The 19,944-nt window shown below is 46.3% G+C and overlaps 1 protein-coding gene across 3 annotated transcripts in view; it reads right to left on the minus strand.

The window, feature by feature from the left end:
* TTLL7 (tubulin tyrosine ligase like 7) overlaps nucleotides 1-19,944 on the minus strand; it is a 248,544-nt gene that overhangs the window by 112,033 nt on the left and 116,567 nt on the right. For all 3 annotated transcript variants that reach the window (XM_069735802.1, XM_069735803.1, XM_069735800.1), the window contains 2 exons: nucleotides 14,491-14,649; nucleotides 4,212-4,306 (listed from right to left, as the gene is read on the minus strand). In XM_069735802.1, the coding sequence (XP_069591903.1) occupies nucleotides 4,212-4,306; nucleotides 14,491-14,649 (254 nt within the window). The remainder of the gene's footprint in view (nucleotides 1-4,211; nucleotides 4,307-14,490; nucleotides 14,650-19,944) is intronic.

Below are 19,944 nucleotides of genomic sequence, written 5' to 3' on the forward strand. Positions count from 1 at the left end.
TTTTGCTGAATTGGTAACAATTCCGGAAAGAAGGAAGAATTAGAAGAATTTAAAGAGAACAGGATGCATGAACACAGAACTTATCACTTGTTAAAAAGGAAAAAAAATGTATATCAAATGGAAAGAGGAGGCATATCTAAAGAAGAATATAAAGATGTCTGCAGGGAATGCAGGGCAAGAGTTAGAAGAGCTAAAGCCAGTAATGAAGTGAGGCTTGCAAGGGAGACCAAAATCAATAAAAAAAAGGATCTGGGGCGTATGTCAAAAGCAAAAGAAAAGTCACAGATACTATAGGATTTTTACAGGGTGAAGAGGTCAAAAATGATGCTGAGAAGCCAAACTTTTACATCCTTTTTTTGCATCTGAATTCTCTAAGAAAGCAAATGTAACATCAACTGATCTTCACAGTGCCATTGAAGGAATAAAAGAATCAAAACTATCCATAGACAGAGAGATGGTGAGGGAACACTGAGATAATTTACATGAATTTACATCTCCTGGTCCAGATGAATTACATCCCAGGGTACTGAAAGAGTTAGCAAAGGAAATTGCAGAACCACTGGACAGAATCTTTGGAAAATCTTGGAAAAAGGGAAAAGTCCCAGAAGATTGGAGAAGGTGAAATGGTGTCCCTATCTTCAAAAAAGGAAAGAAAACGGAGCCAGGAAATGACAGGCCAGTGAGCCTTACTTCTATACCAGAGAAGATCTGTGAACAAATTATTAAACAGCATGCATGTAAGTACTTGGATAAGAATACAGTAATTAACAAGAGCCAGCATGGGTTTGCAGCAAACAAGTCATCCAGACTAATGTAATTTCCTTCTATGACGGAATCACTGACTGGGTGGATCAGGGAAATGCTGTAGATATAGTATATCTCAACGTCAGCAAAGCATTTGATAAAGTATCTCATACCATCCTTATTGAGAAAATGACCAAGTATGGAATTGACATGGCTACGGTTAGGTGGATTAATAACTGGCTCAGTGGTCGTACTCAAATAGTAATAAATGTTTGCACATCCAATTGGAAGAATGTTTCACGTGGGGACCACAAGGCTCTGTCCTGGTCCCAGTGTTGTTCAACATTTTTATAAATGATCTAAATAAGGGAACTGAAGGTAAACTGATCAAATTTGCACATGATGCAAAGCTAGGAGGGATAGCTAACACTAGAAAATACAGAGAAAAGATTCAGAAGGATCTAGATAAGCTTGAACAATAGGCAGCGACTAATAGAATGGTATTTAACAGGGAGAAATGCAAGATTCTACATCTGGGCAAGAAAATGAAATGATATCTACAGAAAGGGAGAAATAGAACTAAGCAACAGCACGTGTAAAAAAGACTTGGGTATACTAATAAATCACAGAATGCACGAGTCAACAGTGTGATGCAGCAGCAAAAAAAAGGCAAACGCCGTTCTGGGATGTATTAAGAGAAGCATAGAGTCTAGATCACGTGAACTCATTATCTCCCTCTACTCCTCCTTGGTCAGACCTCATCTGGAATCCTGTGTCCAGTTCTGGGCTCCACATTCTAAAAAAGACATCAACAAACTGGAGCAAGTTCAGAGAAGAGCTACCAGGATGGTGAGCGGACTGCAAACTATGTCCTACGAGGAACGGTTACACGATCTGGGAATGTTTAGCTGCAAAAAAGACGCTTAAGAGGAGACTTAATAGCTGTCTACAAATATCTGAAGGACCGTCACAGTGTAGAGGGATCATCATTATTCTCATTTGCACATGGAAACACAAGAAGCAATGGGATGAAACTGAAAGGAGAAGATACAGATTAGATATTCGAAAAAACTTTTTGACAGTGAGAGTGATCAATGAGTGGAACAGGCGGCCACGAGAGGTGGTGAGTTCTCCTTCAATGGAAGTCTTCACACAGAGGCCGGACAGACATCTGTCTGAGATGGTTTAGTGACACCTGCATCAAGCTGCGGTTAGACACGATGACCTCGGGGGTCCTCTCCAACTCTAACCTTCTAGGATTCTATGATCTCTGTAATAAAATATTACAACAGCGGCTCACATAGTGCCATCACTGCAGATTGAGGAGACGAGCGTCTCAAAACCACAGACGCAGCTCCTCTGTCTGCCAGCACCTAAATATTACAGGGTAACTACCTCGCGTGCCGATAATGGAGCCTGAGACCAGGAAAAGGCAGAAGCCATGATCGGGGCGGCAATGAAAGGAAAGATTTAAAGTCTCCGATCCCACAGAAGATAGAAAACATGAATCCACCAACATCAGTACGTATAATATATGGCACGCACAGCGGGGGTTGTGCCGAATTGTTGACTCAGCATGAACGTCATATGGGGATCAGACCCCTGAAGCAGCCAGAGCAGAGCGATGACCCCGGCTCCCTCCATAGACGTCTATGGTGTTAGAGAAAGCAATCGGCACCAACTCAAGGACAGGGCGGCATCCAACTAGTGGCCAATGATGTAAAAAAACAATAGTGGCCGGTGACGGCATCCAACTAGTGACCAATGGCGGCATCCATTATTGGCCGATGGCAGCATCAAACTAGTGGCCGGTAGCGGCAACCAACTAGTGGCCAATAGCGGCAACCAATAGTAGCCGATGGCGGCATCCAATAGTAGCCGATGGCAGCATAAAACTAGTGGCTGGTGGCAGTATAAAACTAGTGGCTGATGGTGGCATCCAACTAGTGGCCGGTGACGGCATCCAACTAGTGGCCGATGGCGGCATCCATTAGTAGCCGATGGCAGCATCAAACTAGTGGCCGATAGCGGCAACTAACTAGTGGCCAATGGTGACATCTAACTAGTGGCCAATGGTGGCTTCTATCTAGTGGCCGATGGTCATTACTAAACATAGCATACATTTTTTCAGGCAGGTAGATTCCTTTTAACTCTGATGTTGTATTGCTATTTTCTTGTGACGATTTTCCTGCAGTCCTATGTAAACCCACAGAAAACACCCTGATCCCACAATGATCTAGGATCTGACAGACATGGACACTACTTTTACTTCTAAGAACTAAAAAATGCAACCCTGCCCCTAACAACAAGCAGCTGCTGTATGACGCCCACTGACTCATCCAGGAGAGTGTAATGGAAAAACTCAACCTGGGCAGAGTCCATTGTGCAGGGAGGGGGAGGAGGTGAGCTGTGACATAACTTGTTGTGGCAGCATTTTGTGGGCATGTCCTGTGACCTGTGCAGGAGCGATTGTGCAGGGAGGGGGAGGAGGTGAGATGTGATATAACTTGTTGTGGCAGCATGTTGTGGGCATGTCCTGTGACCTGTGCAGGGGCGATTGTGCAGGGAGGGGGAGGAGGTGAGATGTGATATAACTTGTTGTGGCAGCATGTTGTGGGCATGTCCTGTGACCTGTGCAGGAGCGATTGTGCAGGGAGGGGGAGGAGGTGAGCTGTGACATAACTTGTTGTGGCAGCATGTTGTGGGCTTGTCCTGTGACCTGTGCAGGGGCGATTGTGCAGGGAGGGGGAGGAGGTGAGCTGTGACATAACTTGTTGTGGCAGCATGTTGTGGGCATGTCCTGTGACCTGTGCAGGGGCGATTGTGCAGGGAGGGGGAGGAGGTGAGATGTGATATAACTTGTTGTGGCAGCATGTTGTGGGCATGTCCTGTGACCTGTGCAGGAGCGATTGTGCAGGGAGGGGGAGGAGGTGAGCTGTGACATAACTTGTTGTGGCAGCATGTTGTGGGCATGTCCTGTGACCTGTGCAGGGGCGATTGTGCAGGGAGGGGGAGGAGGTGAGCTGTGACATAACTTGTTGTGGCAGCATGTTGTGGGCATGTCCTGTGACCTGTGCAGGGGCGATTGTGCAGGGAGGGGAAGGAGGTGAGCTGTGACGTCACCTATTGTGATTTCTGAGTCATGTGCTCTTTATACATATGTGATCTCTGTCGTTGCAGTCCTGCCTGTGATGATAACGATATCCCTGGTGAGAAGTGATCTCTACTCAGCAGGCAGATTTCAGGACTTAAAAAATATTTAAAAAAAAAGTAAAATCACCAAAAATGTAAAAAAAAAAAAATGTTTATCACCAAAGCATTTTTATAGCAGCCGCTGGTTTTCTGATGTTTCTTCCCCTATTATGTGAATATCATTTCTTATCAACAATAACTTGATTTCTACAAATAAGGAACACGACTCCTCGGCTCCGGATCAGCGCGGACCCCCATGCACGTGGACCCCTTACCTGATGTTCAGAAGCTTTAATGCATTTAGCAGAACTCCTTTCTTGACATCGTGGTCGATCTTCTGGTCCGTTCCAAAACTCGGAGCTCGGTTGATCTGGAAAGATAAAAAAATAATATTTCAAGAAGAAAAATAAATAAAGGAACAGGATCAGCCTGAAATCCTCTAGCCCGGGGCTTCTATATGTCGTACGCCATCATTACACTCTATTCACACTTTATTGGGCCCCTGATAACAGGCGGATTGCAGGTCGTCCCGGTGCAGGAATCCCAGGGATCCGCCGTAGTCCGTCATCCGGTGTTCACTTCCGGCACAGCACCCCCGCAGGAGAGATGAGGAATTACATGATATGAAATCAGCGTGTTGCCACTGTGAAGTGTCAGGACCTCCAGTCGTCCTCTGCAGCCATTTAATAAGGGTCTAGAAGAAGAGACCCCCGACTGTTTACTCTACTTATTCCCTAACCGAAGATTTGGACATGGGTTTCCTAAACTAACAAGAGACTTATTACGGACGAGAAAAATAAAGAAACGGCACCGGTGTCTGGGGCGTCCCTTACTGCCGGCCCTCCACGTTCAGGTGGTGGTGAAGTTGTGAGTTCTTCCATTTCTCTTCCAGTGATGACCCCGTCTACATGAGTTGTGGTTACTGAGCCGTATACGGCCTCGCGTGCTCCCAGAGCCGAGTATAGCGCGCCGTGCTTTCTGCTCGTCTGTAGCGGCGAGCGTGCCGGGGTACATGTGAGCTTATAGACGCGAGCTGCCATCCTCACTGGTGTTGGGCGTCCCAACGATGCGAGGAAGATGCCCCCCATAGAGCGGTGGAATAGGAACGCTGAGATACGGCGCAGATGGCGTTACTGTGTTTTATGTAAATCCACAAAGACGCAATTAAAGGGTTGTCTGGGTTAAACCTAACATCAGGTACTTCTTTATGAAATTCTGCATCATTGGTGACCCCCAATTTAGGGACCTGATAGTCAGCAAAGAAAGCAGGTGAAGAAAGTGGAGGATGCGGTACATGCGTGGATTCTGTGGACCGCTCAGTGATTTCAGGAGAACGCATGTCATACTTCACTGTAACTGTGGGGGCGCTGCAGGGAAACAGAGCAGCTACTGCTGGGATCCCCCATAGTACGGCTTCCAGGAGAGGAAATCCCCAGCATACCATCTCCTTAACCCCTTACTACTCCGCACCACAGCGTTAGGCTACGTTCACACTAGCGTTATGCTAGTTTGCGTCGGGTTTGCGTCGGGTGACGCAGCGGCGACGCATTCGTCATGCGCCCCTATATTTAACATGGGGGACGCATGCGTTTTTGTTTGTTGCGTTGTGCGACGCATGCGTCTTTTTTGCCGCAAGCGTCGGACCAAGAAAACGCAACAAGTTGCATTTTTCTTGCGTCCAAATTTCGGCAAAAAACGACGCATGCGTCGCAAAACGCAGCGTTTTTGCGTGCGTTTTTGCGTGCGTTGTGCCGCCGACGCAGCGGCGCACAACGCTAATGTGAACGTAGCCTTATAGCCTGGGCAGGTGGGCTTTACCACGAGACCCTGCGATATGTAGTAACATTCTGCGGCAATGGCCGGGATCATAGATGGCTCCGATTCTGGACATCGATCAATCGGGAACAGAGAAGAGGGAAGTCTCTGCGCCATCCTATTAACACTAGAAAACCAAGGGCCCAGCAAAGCCCCGACGCTTCATGGAGCAAAAAAGTAAAAAAAAAAGTTCCCCCATAAAGATCTACTGTAGTGATCAAACAACATGTCAACTGCACCAAGAAAAACTACAACTACAGAGAAAGTAGATAACGTGCCGGTGTATATTATATACGGTAATTGTGTCGCTACATGCGGCAATATAGGACGCGTCATAAACAAAGAACTACAAATGTAAAGCGCCATGGAATAAATGGCGCTATAACAATAAATAATAATAATAATAATAATAAATGTGGCAGTGTCTGAATACTACTCACCTGCACAATGAAGGTAACGCCACTTTTTCCATGGAAGTATCACTCCCATCATTTTAAAACTAATACCGGACTGTGCACAGGGAAATCTTGGGAGAAATTACCATTTTTTCCTTAAAGGGACGGTTCCGGAATGAAACAATTCAATATATTTCTGGCATGATTTGGGGTTAGTGACTCTTCCTCTACATCAGAGAACTCTCCGGCCACTAAAGCACAACTCTCAGCGTGTTCTGGCAGCCACAGGTTGTCTGGGTGATGCTGGGAGTTGTAGTTTCACCAGGTATGAAGAAGCAGTGTGCAGCCCCCTGCTCTGTCCACACATGTTGTCTGGGCATGCTGGGAGTTGTAGTTTCACCAGGTATGAAGAAGCAGTGTGCAGCCCCCTGCTCTGTCCACACAGGTTGTCTGGGCATGCTGGGAGTTGTAGTTTCACAGGTATGAAGAAGCACAGTGTGCAGCCTCCTGCTCTGTCCACACAGGTTGTCTGGGCATGCTGGGAGTTGTAGTTTCACCAGGTATGAAGAAGCAGTGTGCAGCCCCCTGCTCAGTCCACACAGGTTGTCTGGGCATGCTGGGAGTTGTAGTTTCACCAGGTATGAAGAAGCAGTGTGCAGCCCCCTGCTCTGTCCACACAGGTTGTCTGGGCATGCTGGGAGTTGTAGTTTCACCAGGTATGAAGAAGCAGTGTGCAGCCCCCTGCTCTGTCCACACAGGTTGTCTGGGCATGCTGGGAGTTGTAGTTTCACCAGGTATGAAGAAGCAGTGTGCAGCCCCCTGCTCAGTCCACACAGGTCTGGGCATGCTGGGAGTTGTAGTTTCACAGGTATGAAGAAGCACAGTGTGCAGCCCCCTGCTCTGTCCACACAGGTTGTCTGGGTGATGCTGGGAGTTGTAGTTTCACCAGGTATGAAGAAGCAGTGTGCAGCCCCCTGCTCTGTCCACACATGTTGTCTGGGCATGCTGGGAGTTGTAGTTTCACCAGGTATGAAGAAGCAGTGTGCAGCCCCCTGCTCTGTCCACACAGGTTGTCTGGGCATGCTGGGAGTTGTAGTTTCACCAGGTATGAAGAAGCAGTGTGCAGCCCCCTGCTCTGTCCACACAGGTTGTCTGGGTGATGCTGGGAGTTGTAGTTTCACCAGGTATGAAGAAGCACAGTGTGCAGCCTCCTGCTCTGTCCACACAGGTTGTCTGGGCATGCTGGGAGTTGTAGTTTCACCAGGTATGAAGAAGCAGTGTGTAGCCTCCTGCTCTGTCCACACAGGTTGTCTGGGCATGCTGGGAGTTGTAGTTTCACCAGGTATGAAGAAGCACAGTGTGCAGCCTCCTGCTCTGTCCACACATGTTGTCTGGGCATGCTGGGAGTTGTAGTTTCACCAGGTATGAAGAAGCAGTGTGTAGCCCCCTGCTCTGTCCACACAGGTTGTCTGGGTGATGCTGGGAGTTGTAGTTTCACCAGGTATGAAGAAGCACAGTGTGCAGCCTCCTGCTCTGTCCACACATGTTGTCTGGGCATGCTGGGAGTTGTAGTTTCACCAGGTATGAAGAAGCACAGTGTGCAGCCTCCTGCTCTGTCCACACATGTTGTCTGGGCATGCTGGGAGTTGTAGTTTCACCAGGTATGAAGAAGCAGTGTGCAGCCCCCTGCTCTGTCCACACAGGTTGTCTGGGCATGCTGGGAGTTGTAGTTTCACCAGGTATGAAGAAGCAGTGTGTAGCCTCCTGCTCTGTCCACACAGGTTGTCTGGGCATGCTGGGAGTTGTAGTTTCACCAGGTATGAAGAAGCACAGTGTGCAGCCTCCTGCTCTGTCCACACATGTTGTCTGGGCATGCTGGGAGTTGTAGTTTCACCAGGTATGAAGAAGCAGTGTGTAGCCCCCTGCTCTGTCCACACAGGTTGTCTGGGTGATGCTGGGAGTTGTAGTTTCACCAGGTATGAAGAAGCACAGTGTGCAGCCTCCTGCTCTGTCCACACATGTTGTCTGGGCATGCTGGGAGTTGTAGTTTCACCAGGTATGAAGAAGCAGTGTGCAGCCTCCTGCTCTGTCCACACAGGTTGTCTGGGTGATGCTGGGAGTTGTAGTTTCACCAGGTATGAAGAAGCACAGTGTGCAGCCTCCTGCTCTGTCCACACATGTTGTCTGGGCATGCTGGGAGTTGTAGTTTCACCAGGTATGAAGAAGCAGTGTGCAGCCTCCTGCTCTGTCCACACAGGTTGTCTGGGCATGCTGGGAGTTGTAGTTTCACCAGGTATGAAGAAGCACAGTGTGCAGCCCCCTGCTCTGTCCACACAGGTCTGGGCATGCTGGGAGTTGTAGTTTCACCAGGTATGAAGAAGCAGTGTGCAGCCCCCTGCTCTGTCCACACATGTTGTCTGGGCATGCTGGGAGTTGTAGTTTCACCAGGTATGAAGAAGCACAGTGTGTAGCCTCCTGCTCTGTCCACACAGGTTGTCTGGGCATGCTGGGAGTTGTAGTTTCACCAGGTATGAAGAAGCACAGTGTGCAGCCCCCTGCTCTGTCCACACAGGTCTGGGCATGCTGGGAGTTGTAGTTTCACCAGGTATGAAGAAGCACAGTGTGCAGCCCCCTGCTCTGTCCACACAGGTCTGGGCATGCTGGGAGTTGTAGTTTCACCAGGTATGAAGAAGCACAGTGTGCAGCCCCCTGCTCTGTCCACACAGGTCTGGGCATGCTGGGAGTTGTAGTTTCACCAGGTATGAAGAAGCAGTGTGCAGCCCCCTGCTCTGTCCACACAGGTCTGGGCATGCTGGGAGTTGTAGTTTCACCAGGTATGAAGAAGCACAGTGTGTAGCCTCCTGCTCTGTCCACACAGGTCTGGGCATGCTGGGAGTTGTAGTTTCACCAGGTATGAAGAAGCACAGTGTGCAGCCCCCTGCTCTGTCCACACAGGTCTGGGCATGCTGGGAGTTGTAGTTTCACCAGGTATGAAGAAGCAGTGTGCAGCCCCCTGCTCTGTCCACACAGGTCTGGGCATGCTGGGAGTTGTAGTTTCACCAGGTATGAAGAAGCAGTGTGCAGCCTCCTGCTCTGTCCACACAGGTCTGGGCATGCTGGGAGTTGTAGTTTCACCAGGTATGAAGAAGCACAGTGTGCAGCCCCCTGCTCTGTCCACACAGGTTGCCTGGGCATGCTGGGAGTTGTAGTTTCACCAGGTATGAAGAAGCAGTGTGCAGCCTCCTGCTCTGTCCACACAGGTCTGGGTGATGCTGGGAGTTGTAGTTTCACCAGGTATGAAGAAGCAGTGTGACGCCTCCTGCTCTGTCCACACAGGTTGTCTGGGCATGCTGGGAGTTGTAGTTTCACCAGGTATGAAGAAGCAGTGTGCAGCCTCCTGCTCTGTCCACACGCTCGCACACAGGTTGTCTGGGCATGCTGGGGGTTGTAGTTTCACCAGGTATGAAGAAGCAGTGTGCAGCCTCCTGCTCTGTCCACACGCTCGCACACGGGTTGTCTGGGCATGCTGGGGGTTGTAGTTTCACCAGGTATGAAGAAGCACAGTGTGCAGCCTCCTGCTCTGTCCACACGCTCGCACACAGGTTGTCTGGGCATGCTGGGAGTTGTAGTTTCACCAGGTGTGAAGAAGCAGTGTGACGCCTCCTGCTCTGTCCACACAGGTTGTCTGGGCATGCTGGGAGTTGTAGTTTCACCAGGTATGAAGAAGCAGTGTGCAGCCTCCTGCTCAGTCCACACAGGTCTGGGCATGCTGGGAGTTGTAGTTTCACCAGGTATGAAGAAGCAGTGTGCAGCCTCCTGCTCAGTCCACACGCTCGCACACAGGTCCGGGTGATGCTGGGGGTCTGGGTGATGCTGGGGGTCCGGATTCGCCCTCCTCGCTGCGTTCTTCTATAACGAGCTGCTCGCTCGCTAATGAAGCTGCTCTCGAGTGCCGTTCAATAACCCAATTTCTGTCCTTTTCTTAGATTTTAATTAACATCACAAAGCGCGCTCGTACGACAGACACGGGGAACAGATTTAACTGTAAAACCAAACAGCGCCGCCTGAGCGAAAATCTATTTTTAATCATTATGTCAACATGCATAATTAAAAGTCCTCATATAAGCCGATACAAATGTACCCAGCGTGTGCCGCCGACGCTAATTATGGCATTTAAATTTGCAAATGATTACAGTATTAGACTGGTGAAACTGGCAGCTAACAAGGGAAGGAACAGATCCAAGACTGTAATGTTCTCCCCATAGTCTCCCGTCTACAGGAAAGCGGCCCGTTAAGTGCTGACGCTAATGGATTCTAGGCGGAAAATCACCCAAACGAGGAGGGGAAAGATCACCCTAATGTCGGCCCTCCGTACACAGAGAGACCGCCAGAGGCTCATAGATCACCCCACCACTACACCCAATGGTCGGCCATAGTAATGAGCCCTACACATCATCTATAGGCGACTCTTCGGGAGCCTACAGAAGGCACATGGCCGCCTACAGTCATGGCCAAAAGTGTTGGCACCCTTGAAACTGTTCCAGAAAATGAAGTATTTCTCCCAGAACATTATTTCATTCCCCGTGCTTTGTTATACACAGGTTTATTTACTTTGTGCTTATCGGAACAAGACAAAAAAATTGGAAGAAAAGGCAAATTGGACGTAATTTCATACAAAGCCCCCAAAATGCACCAGATAAAATTGCTGACACCCTAAACTTAAGATTAGGTTCCGCTTTTCAGAATAAATAACTGTAATCATTTGCTTCCTATAACCATCCACAAGCTTCTTACTCCTCTCACCTGGAATTTTGGACGACTCTTCTTTTGCAAACTGCTCCAGGTCTCTCCTTTCTCACCTTCTCCCAACAGCCATTGTAAGATCTCTCCACAGGTCCAATGGGATTTAGATCCAGACTCATTGCTGCCTCTTCAGAACTCTCCAGCGCTTTGTTTCCTTCCATTTCTGGGGGCTTCTTGAAGTATGCTTGGGATCATTGTCATTCTGGAAGACCCATGACCTAGGACTCAAACCCAGCTGTCTGACACTGGGCACTACATAGCCACCAAAAAATACTTTGGTAATCTTCAGATTTCATGATGCCTTGCACACAGTCAGGTACCCAGTGCCAGAGACAGCAAAGCAACCACAAAACATCTTTGAACCTCCACCATATTTGACTGTAGGTACTGTGTTCTTTTCTTTGTAGGCCTCATTCCTTTTTGGTAAGCAGTAGAATGATGTGTGTTACCAAAAAGCTCAATCTTGCTCTTACCTGTCCACAACACGCTTTCCCAGAAGAATTTTGACTTACATACATTTTGGCAAACTGCAGTCTAGATTTTTATAAGTCTCTGTGTCACCAGTGGGATCCTCCTGGGTCTCCTGCTATAGCATTTAATTTAATCCACATGTGGATGGATAGTTTGCGCAGACACTGATGCACCCTGAGCGTCCAGGGCAGCTTGAATTTCTTTGGAACTTGATTGAGGCTGCTTATCCACCGTCCAGACTATCTTGAGTTGCAACCTTTCAACATTTTTTCTCTGCCGTCTGCATCCAGGGAGATTAGATACAGTGAAATGAGTTGTAAACTTCTTGACTATGTTGCGCACCGTGGACACTGGGTGGACTTGTAACCTTGAGAATACTGATATTTTTCAACAATTTTGCTTCTCAAGTCCTCAGACAGTTCTCAGCGCCATGCTTAGTGTGGCACACAGACACACAATGCAAAGATTGAGTCAAAGTCTCCCCTTTTTTTCTAGTTTCAGGTGTAATTTTCTCATTGTCCACATCTGTTACTTGCCATTGGTGAAGTTGAACAAGCATCACATGCTTGAAACAATGTTGTTTATCCACAATTTTGGTTCGTGCAAACAGTTTTGTCTAGCCCATTTTGGGAGTTTTGTGTTAACTTATGTCCGATTTGTCTTTTTTTTCTCAATTTTTTGTGTTGCCTAATACACACAAAAAATAACATGTGTATAACAAAACAATTATTGTGTAATAACAATCATTTTCTGTCAGTCAGAAATACTTCGTTTTCTGGAACAATCATAAGGGTACCAACACTTTTGTTCATGACTATATATTATGAAAACAGCGCATCTATGAGAAGACCAATATGACTTAGTCCAGACGTGGATAGCAACCAGGGTAAAAACCAATAACTGTCACCAGGAGAGGACCTTGACCAAAAGTATCAACCATCACTGCCCCAGGAGAGAACTTTGAAAAAGGACAAAAACCCATGACCGCAACCTGGAGACGTCCTGAAACATGAAATCGACCAGGAGAGGACCTTGACAATGAAGACCTCCCAAGACCTCAACCAAATGAAGACCTCAACCAGGAGAACAACCAATAACTGTGGTGAAGAGAGGACCTCAACCAAAAGTACCACCCATGCCTACTCCAGAAGACAACCTCAATCAGTAACAACCAATGACTGTGATCATGAGAGGACCTTGACCAAGAGAACAAACGATGACCACAACCAGGAGACAACATCAATTAGAAGGACCAACCAAGACCATGATCTTAACAAGCAGAAGACAACCCATGGCCTTAACCAGCGGAAGACTTTAATCAGGAGATACCCAAGACCTCATTTAGAAAAAGAACCTCAACCAAAAGGAACACTCTTGACAACAACCAGGAAGATTACTCATTACCATGTCCAGGAGAGGATCTCAACCAGGAAGACCACCCATGAAATTGACCAGATTCATCACATGACATAGACCAGGAGAGGACATCTAACAGGTATACCAGCCAAGACTGCAGTCAGAAGAGAACATCAACCATGAAAACCACCCATGATCTCAACTGGGAGAGGACCTCTACTCAGGAGACGTAACCATACCCTCAACCAGAAGAATCATTAATATCCTCAACCAAAGGAGGCCCTAGACTAGGAAGACCACACATGACCCCAGACAAAAGAGAACCTGGACCAGAAAGACCACCCATGACCCCAGCAGAAGATGAGCTAGACCAGGAAGACCATCCATGACCTCTACCAAGAGAGCCCCTCAACCATAATGACTACCCATGACCTCAAATAGAAAGACCACGTATGACCTCAACCAGGAGAGGAGCTCTACTAGGAGGATCCACTCATGACCTCAACCAGAAGGACAGCCCATAAATTCAACCAGAAGAGGATTGTGACAAGAAAACCAACAATCACAAGACCTCTAATAGGAGGACCACCCATGACCTTGACCAGGAAGTGACTATTCTTTTAAGATCAGAGGATTCTAACCAGCTACTAGAGTGACCTTTATGGCTTATGAGCCCTGACATGTGGCTCATCATCGAAGTCCCAAGTTATACCTCTATATCCAGGACATATCCCAACCACCAAAATCTGTCACATTGGCTGATAACACTAGTGTCAAATTTTATTAAGCAAATGCTTGCAGACTGGATCAAAAAGCCAAAAGGACGAGAGTCACCCTCATTGACCCAATAAGGGTGGTCTTGGTCTAGCCGGAGGATAGATGATCAGTTTTAAATGATAACCCCTTCAATAATACTTTCATGAAACCCCCAAATAATACTGCTATACATTCACACTGTAGACTTATAGCACAAGAGAGGCATGTTTTAGATGATAGGACCCATCAGAGAAGAGTAACCTATCCCGGTTAATGAGCTCATATAAAATTGGCCAATTTATGCGCTATTAATCTTCATATTTGTAAGTAATTAAAAAAAAGTTTTACTTTTCATTGGAGTTTACTCTGCAATTATCATAGATTTTACGTTCGCATACATATTGGTCTCTACAGAGTGCTACTGCGTTCCTCCTTTTTGCAAGTTATGTATTCCTTGCAGTAGGCATCTGTTCACACTATATGGAGGTGATGGTCAGGTTTTGTTCTATACTGCTCCTAATAACTACCACCATGTGATGCCCAAAGTATATCTCCATTATCCAAATAACCCCCCACCATACAATGTCCAAAAAATACTGCCATACAGTGTCTGAATAATATCACCATACCAAGTCTAATCAGAGGGTCTTCCTGGTGGAGACCCTTGTGGTCTGTGATGACAGTGATGATTTACGGGTGGTCTACGATGGCAGTGAAGGGGTTAATGAGGAGCACCTGGTGGTTTGTGGGAGTAGAGGTTCCATTTCTGGCCTCACCACCACTAGTAGAATAAATGCGAGAGTGAACCTTTTGGCCAAATTCAATGGCCATCAAATAACAGCTACAGTCTACAACCAGAAGCCGACCAGGGCCACGTAGTGATGGTGGACCTCGCTGGCCGGATCTTCATCCGCTATATGACACAGCTATAAATGCAGGGCACAACATGGCGGCGTACCTCCAGCAGCCACGGCTTCAGCTTCCTGTCCAAAATAATGTCAAAGCCGAGAACTTCAAAGCAGACGCTGTTACTGGCGGGCTGCTGGCCGGGCCGGCACATCCGGTAAGCGTGGAGCACGTGCGGTTCAGCAACTATTAGGGTCTTCACCACCAACTCCTGGTAAAGAGAGAAGAAAGGATCAGTACGCGCCCATATCCCGACCGAAGAGAGAATCTATCGTACAGATAAGTCCACAGGGGGTATGACGGTATATTCAGGGGGTAATAATGATGGTATAAAGGAGCGGTTAAGAATATCTACAATGGGACCCTCTGGGTGACATATTCATATACTGTATTCGGCTGCATTGCTGCCTGAAATTATGGAAACTTTCTGACAAATTACATACACAGTTGACCTGAACTCTGTTTGGGTCCTTGCACTCTAGAGCCCTGTCGGGGGTTCGACTGAATCTGTATTCAGGAGGATTAAGGTGGAAACGCAGTGTGAACAGGGCCTAAAGGCTTGACAGAATAGAAAGCTCGAACACAGAACCAAAGATATGAAAAAAAAATGGAAAAATCTTCCTTGCTGTCAGTTTTGCCAATGAAGCCATTTACCGTACATGGCTTAAACAACAATGTATTCAGAGGACAAGGACTCTGAAATAGAGCAATGAAGAAACAGATCTGTATAATTAAAAAGTAACCACACGTTCTTTCTTTTTTCTTTATTATTTCAAAAATTATGAAAGTTCTTAATTGACTTCATTAGGCATGTCTTTCCTGTTGAAAATAGTGGATCCAGTCCTTGCACTTTCTTTTCTCTGGGCTTTCCTTATAGTTGTGCAACTTCCACACTTCATGTCTATGTAACTAGAATATGGACTTGTCTGCAAAGGCGCTGGCATCTCAACAGGATAATGACTCCTCTCCTGGCATGTAATGACCATGACACCCCCTTGGCTTGTAGCAACCACAACGACCCTGGCAAGTAACAACTGCGACATCTCCGGCAAGTAACAACGGTGACACCACCGGCAAGCAACAACCGCGACACCTCCGGTAAGTAACAACGGCGACACCCTCGGCAAGCAACAACCGCGACACCTCCGGTAAGTAACAACGGCGACACCTCCGGCAAGCAACAACCGCGACACCTCCGGTAAGTAACAACCACGACACCTCTAGCAAGTAACAACGGCGACACCACCGGCAAGCAACAACCGCGACACCTCCGGTAAGTAACAACGGCGACACCTCCGGCAAGTAACAACGGCGACACCTCCGGCAAGTAACAACCGCGACACCTCCAGCGAGTAACAACCGCGACACCTCCAGCGAGTAACAACCGCGACACCTCCAGCAAGTAACAACTGTGACACCTCCGGCAAGTAACAACCACGACACCTCCAGCAAGTAACAACCGCGACACCTCCGGCACGCAACAACCGCGACACCTCCGGTAAGTAACAACCGCAACACCTCCAGAGAGTAACATCCGCAACACCTCCGGCAAGTAACGACCAAGATGATTTTAGAAAATAACGACCCCAGCAAGAAATGACTCTAATAACCTTCAGCACACAGAGAAAATTTGTTACCTGTAATTTTGCTTTTCTCTTCGTTCTCAGGCAGAGCACAAGGGAATAATTTGATCCTTGTCTGTTTCCTAGGACCGCACACCTAGCAATCAAACTAAAAACAAGTAACCAATGATGTCAGAGATCAAAGTATATAAAGTGCCTTCTACAATCCTCCCAAGTACAAATATAATTGGGTCATGATTAACCCTGCTGTTCTGTTCGGTCTGGGGAGACCTATTTTGAACTTTGGTATTTTTTGGGGTGTTCAAGATGCGGTTCTGAAACTTGTGGTTGATTGACTTAAATGAGGATGGGTCGGTCGGCCACGGGTTTCAGAGCCGCATCTTGAATATTTTAAAGAATATTGAAGTTCAAAGTCGGTCATTTTTGACCAACAGAACAGCAGGGTTAAATGCAAAATACTTTATTGGGTCGGATACTCCTGCTGCCTTTGGACTTGAAGAAAGCAAAATTACAGGTAACAAATTTTCCCTTTCCTCTTTGTCCTCAGGCAGAACAGAAAGGATCTGTATAGCTCCAAAAATACGGATGGGAAATGACGGCATCTCTGCAATCAGTGCCCCCTATGACTGTGGCGGACCCCTTGGAAGCTTCTATGTTCTCTTTCTGTTTTACGAATCCAGGGGAAGACAAGATGTAGGTCTTCTGAAGTAGATCTGGTAGGATGAGCTGTAAAAGGGAAATACTTAGTTACAACATCCAGGCTATAGCCTTTCATTTTTTATCCATTGGGATGGAGTCTTTAGAAGACTTTGATCCAATGCTAGGTCCTGAGAAGAGCAGAACATTTATGATTGAAGACAATGGACATGTAAAGGTTGTATCTTTACTCAATGTCCAAGAACCAAGGTGCGAAAAATGTATTCCTCACTTGATGGATTTAGGAAAAACAGGTAAAATATGACTTTTCACATGAGTGTGAGGAAACTTTTGTACAAAGCAAGGACCTGTCCTTAAAGGATCATCATCAAGAATCAAGTCTGAGAAATAGAAAGTATCAGTAACTCTCCCAAAAACTGACCTTAAAAGGACAAAAAGCTAATATCAACATCAGAAAAGAGGCTCCGATGGAGAGACCATGCTTTCAAGATGAGAGAGACTTCAATACGATACTGAAGAATGAAGATTTGGCTTTAGGGTTTCTTGAGGAGCTTGAGATTGTACAACTCTGCATCGGTAATACAGCTGACAGCAGTTCTGATTGTTATAAGGGTCTTGGCTCCGAGATCCTTATCGAAATCTTTTTGCAGAAGTTCAGGCACAAAAGGTAGATGTGTAAAGAATAATCCTAAGCTTTGAGCCAGGAAGATAATTTCTTATACAAACTATTATGATGGCTTTCAAAAAATATCAAAGTGCTAATGATTTTTGGAGGGAAGTTTTTTTTCTTGAAGAAGCCGATTAAATTGGGGATGGAAGAAACTTTCTGGACGAGAAGATCTTTGGTCTGAAGAAGTTTCCAGTATTCACAGCTCCTCAGGTGTAACGGTTGCTGGAAACTTCTCAGGGACAGGACAGGGATACTAGAATAATAGACAATTTGTCCATCTTAGTTTTGGCTAAAATGTTTCTACAGTAGTGGAACCGCCATGAAACTGAGAGGAAGCAGGACTCTACAGGACTGTAAAATGAAGTAGGACCTCTGGATCGTAGGCCTTACTGAGAAAACAAATTAAGACAGCTTGTGATTGTCCTTGGTCACCAACAAGTTTATTTGAGGAAATCACAATCTGTGAGAGAAAGTCATGAAGGGTCCACTCTGCTGGGTTTGGACTTCTCTGAAGATTGGCCTCAATAATCACAGAGCCTCTTACATGCCGGCTCTTCTGCCTCGCTAACTTCACCCTGCCTAATTGAGGATTATCTCAAGTCCTCATAACAAGGTGAGACGTCTCGTGCTCCCTTCATTGTAGCTGTAGAATGCAAAACTGCATGTTCTTGACCAGACGTGGACGTTCCCCTTACTTGTCTCTTCAAATTTAAGAGTGAAATTATTATGTTCTTTATTTATTTAAGATTGAAGGTTTTCATTCTTAGAAAAGACCAGGGACCTCTCACCAACTCTTCGAAGAATGGGCTCCCCAACGTTGCGCTGAAGCATCAGTAGATGTTGTCTTCCTCAGTAGAAAACATTTCCCTCAGGAAACATTGTTATTCAAAGTCCACAACTGTAAAGTGCCAGATGTTGGGGAAATGGTCTGAACTTCTCATGTAAATAGATTTCAGTCTCAGGCAGAAAGAATTTCCTACTGCGGGTCCTAAAAATATGAGCTCTCACCAAAGGATCTGGAATGATAGAAGTGGTTAGCAGCTGCAGTATTCGAAAGTATTCGGCCCCCTGGAACTTTCCAACCTTTTCCCACATATCATGCTTCAAACATAAAGATGCCAAATGTAAATTTTTGGTGAAGAAGTGGAACACAATTGTGAAGTTGAACGAAATTTATTGGTTATTTTAAATTTTTGTGGAAGTTCAAAAACTATAAAGTGGGGCGTGCAATATTATTCGGCCCCTATAACTTAATACTTTGTTGCGCCACCTTTTGCTGCGATTACAAGTCACTTGGGGTTTGTCTCTATCAGTTTTGTCCATAATTCTCACCCGTTCTTCCTTGACAAACAGCTGGAGCTCAGTGAGGTTTGATGGAGATCGTTTGTGAACAGCAGTTTTCAGCTCTTTCCACAGATTCTCGATTGGATTGAGGTCTGGACTGTGACTTGGCCATTCTAACACCTGGATACGTTTATTTGTGAACCATTCCATTGTAGATTTTGCTTTATGTTTGGGATCATTGTCTTGTTGGAAGACAATCTCCGTCCCAGTCTCAGGTCTTTTGCAGACTCCAACAGGTTTTCTTCAAGAATGGTCCTGTATTTGGCTCCATCCATCTTCCCATCAATTTTAACCATCTTCCCGGTCCCTGCTGAAGAAAAGCAGGCCAAAACCATGATGCTGCCACCACCATGTTTGACAGTGGGGATGGTGTGTTCAGGGTGATGAGCTGTGTTGCCTTTACGCAAAACATATCGTTTGGCATTGTTTCCAAAAAGTTCGATTTTGGTTTGTCAGAGCAGAGCACCTTCTTCTACATGTTTGGTGTCTCCCAGGTGGCTTGTTGCAAACTTTAAACAACACTTGTTATGGATATCTTTGAGAAATGGCTTTCTTCTTGCCACTCTTCCATAAAGGCCAGATTTGTGCAGTGTACGACTGATTGTTGTCCTATGGACAGACTGTCCCACCTCAGCTGTAGATCTCTGCAGCTCATCCAGAGTGACCATGGGCCTCTTGGCTGCATCTCTGATCAGTCTTCTCCTTGTTTGAGATGATAGTTTAGAGGGACGGCCGGGTCTTGGTAGATTTGCAGTGGTATGATGCTCCTTCCATTTCAATATGATCACTTGCACAGTGCTCCTTGGGATGTTTAAATCATTGGAAATCATTTTGTATCCAAATCTGGCTTTAAACTTCTCCACAACAGTATCATGGACCTGCCTGTTGTGTTCCTTGGTCTTCATGATGCTCTCTGTGCTTCAAACAGAACCCTGAGACTATCACAGAGCAGATGCATTTATACGGAGACTTGATCACACACAGGTGGATTATATTTATCATCATTAGGCATTTAGGACAACATTGGATCATTCAGAGATCCACAATGAAGTTCTGGAGGGAATTAGCTGCACTGAAAGTAAAGGGGCCGAATAATATTGCACGCCCAACTTTTCAGTTTTGGAAATAAATTTCGTTCAACTTCACAATTGTGTTCCACTTGTTGTTGATTCTTCACCAAAAATGTACATTTGGTATCTTTATGTTTGAAGCCTGATATGTGGGAAAAGGTTGAAAAGTTCAAGGGGGCCGA

The sequence above is a fragment of the Ranitomeya imitator genome, chromosome 8, assembly GCF_032444005.1.
Source record: "Ranitomeya imitator isolate aRanImi1 chromosome 8, aRanImi1.pri, whole genome shotgun sequence".
In the NCBI taxonomy this organism is placed as follows: Eukaryota; Metazoa; Chordata; class Amphibia; order Anura; family Dendrobatidae; genus Ranitomeya; species Ranitomeya imitator.